The 1,918-nt window shown below is 35.2% G+C and overlaps 1 protein-coding gene across 1 annotated transcript in view; it reads left to right on the top strand.

The window, feature by feature from the left end:
* g2e3 (G2/M-phase specific E3 ubiquitin protein ligase) overlaps positions 1 to 1,884 on the top strand; it is a 6,746-nt gene extending 4,862 nt beyond the window's left edge. Inside the window, exons 13-14 of the mRNA XM_016498533.1 lie at positions 435 to 646; positions 793 to 1,884. Of these exons, the coding sequence (XP_016354019.1) occupies positions 435 to 646; positions 793 to 1,040 (460 nt within the window). The 3' untranslated portion in view covers positions 1,041 to 1,884. The remainder of the gene's footprint in view (positions 1 to 434; positions 647 to 792) is intronic.
* The last annotated feature ends 34 nt before the right edge of the window (positions 1,885 to 1,918 follow it).

The raw sequence follows: 1,918 nt of genomic DNA, 5'->3' as shown, positions 1-1,918 counted from the left end.
GAAAATCGCCTTTAAAGTTGTCCAAATGAAGTTCTTAGCAATGCATATTACTAATCAAAAATTTCGTTTTGATTATTTACGGTATGAAATTTACAAAATATCTTCATGGAACATGATCTTTACTTAATATCCTAATGATTTTGGCATAAAAGAAAAGTTGATCATTTTGACCTATACAATGTATTGTTGGCTATTGCTACAAATCTACCTGTGCTACTTATGACTGGTTATATCGTCCAGGGTCACAAATGTATTTTCTGTCAATTTTAAAGCAGCCGAAGTAAAGTTTTTTTTTTTGTTGTTTTTTTTAATCTTTCTAAGAAAACTTTTGAATGGTAGTGTATACAGCAGATATGTTTAATGTTTTTTCTCACTTTTCTCAATTTTTCTCACTGTAAGTAAATGCTCATTCAAGTTCATATTGCCTTTCTCAGATTTCGTGAGGGTTTGAGGACACTAGGACTGTTTGAGCAGGTTCAGATGTGTACAGAGGCTTTCCATTCAGTCTTCTGTGGGCCTGTGGAAAGGCTGACGGCCGAATCTGTCATGGAGCTCTTTACCGTCCGGTTTTCAGAAGAAAAAGAGCAACAAGAAAAAGAGAACACAACAGTACACTTTTGGAAAAAGTATCTGCATGAGTGTGAAGGTATGTTCGCTACAGAATTCATATTGTTTCAGTACAATTTAGATTCTTGTTTATATTAAAAATATATGGTAATAAAATCAAATATTAAGATATGTTAGAAAATAAGCTGTTATTTGCATGATCTTAACCCTTTCCTTGTGTTTCAGAGGGTCGGTGTGCAGCACCACTTGAGGACCTCCTAACATTCACCACTGCTACAGATTTGGCTCCGTCCATTGGATTCCATCCCACTCCATCTATTTCATTCTTCAGCTCACCAGACCCCTCATGTGCCTTTCCTCAGAGCCACTGTGATGCCAATCATCTCTTTCTGCCAATACAACCCTCATATGAGCTCTTCAAGAAACACTTGGATTACACAGTGTGTCAGTTCTCAGTTATGCAGGACATTTAAAAAAAAAAAAAAAAACTCTTCTCCTGACTGGATATTTCAGTACATTCACAGCGTAGATTTACCTAATTATATACAATAGTGCTAAAGTCTATTTATTAGGGTTATCGGGTATTATATAAACAGTATTTTTCAACCTAACTCACGTTAGCATTACTTGATCATAGGTTGCTCCTCACTTTATTTATCAGTAACCCAGGTGTTGCTAAATCCTCACAGTTTGGAATCCCTCGACAAAAAAGACATTTTAACAGCTTTGCTTTGAGCCACTCAGCACTATTAGGACTTCAACTGCAAAGCAATATGTGTTCCATACATGTTGGAACACAATCTTAGATGTAATAAGACTGTTATTTGTGTTTAAAAAAAAAAAAAAGTTTTTCTTGTAAATTTAGGTGCACAGTTCAGAAGTGTACAGGTAATAGCTAGTATTGTAACCAAAGTTTAAACTGTTGAGTAGTGTTCTGTCGAACAGCATAGGTATTTAGCAGTAATTGGAATTTGATTTGATTCGATTTTTACATTTTGTTTTTTTGTAATAGAAAAACAGTTCACAATAACAGCAGGTTGTAATTTTTTGGTAGCCACAAGATGGTGCAATTGCCCCCCTTTTTGCCACACATTGGCTAACTGCTGCCACTGCAGATGAATTGGTAGTTACTGAGTTGAATGGTCTCACTGTTTTGTGCCAGAGACCCATGTTAGAATCATACACAAGCTGGTATGCTTTTGTCCTTGTATAATGTTTCATTTCTCCTGAAGTAGCTTGTAAAGTGTATGATAGTTTGCTAGCTTCATATTGGCCATAATTTATTAAACTTTTTACTTTTCTGTTAACCTCAGTGTTTTCCCCCTTGATTTATTAAATGATCGTTGATTTA

This window comes from Sinocyclocheilus anshuiensis, unplaced genomic scaffold (genome assembly GCF_001515605.1).
Source record: "Sinocyclocheilus anshuiensis isolate Anshui unplaced genomic scaffold, SAMN03320099.WGS_v1.1 scaffold446, whole genome shotgun sequence".
In the NCBI taxonomy this organism is placed as follows: domain Eukaryota; kingdom Metazoa; phylum Chordata; class Actinopteri; order Cypriniformes; family Cyprinidae; genus Sinocyclocheilus; species Sinocyclocheilus anshuiensis.
This window is presented reverse-complemented; position numbering and strand designations above follow the sequence as displayed.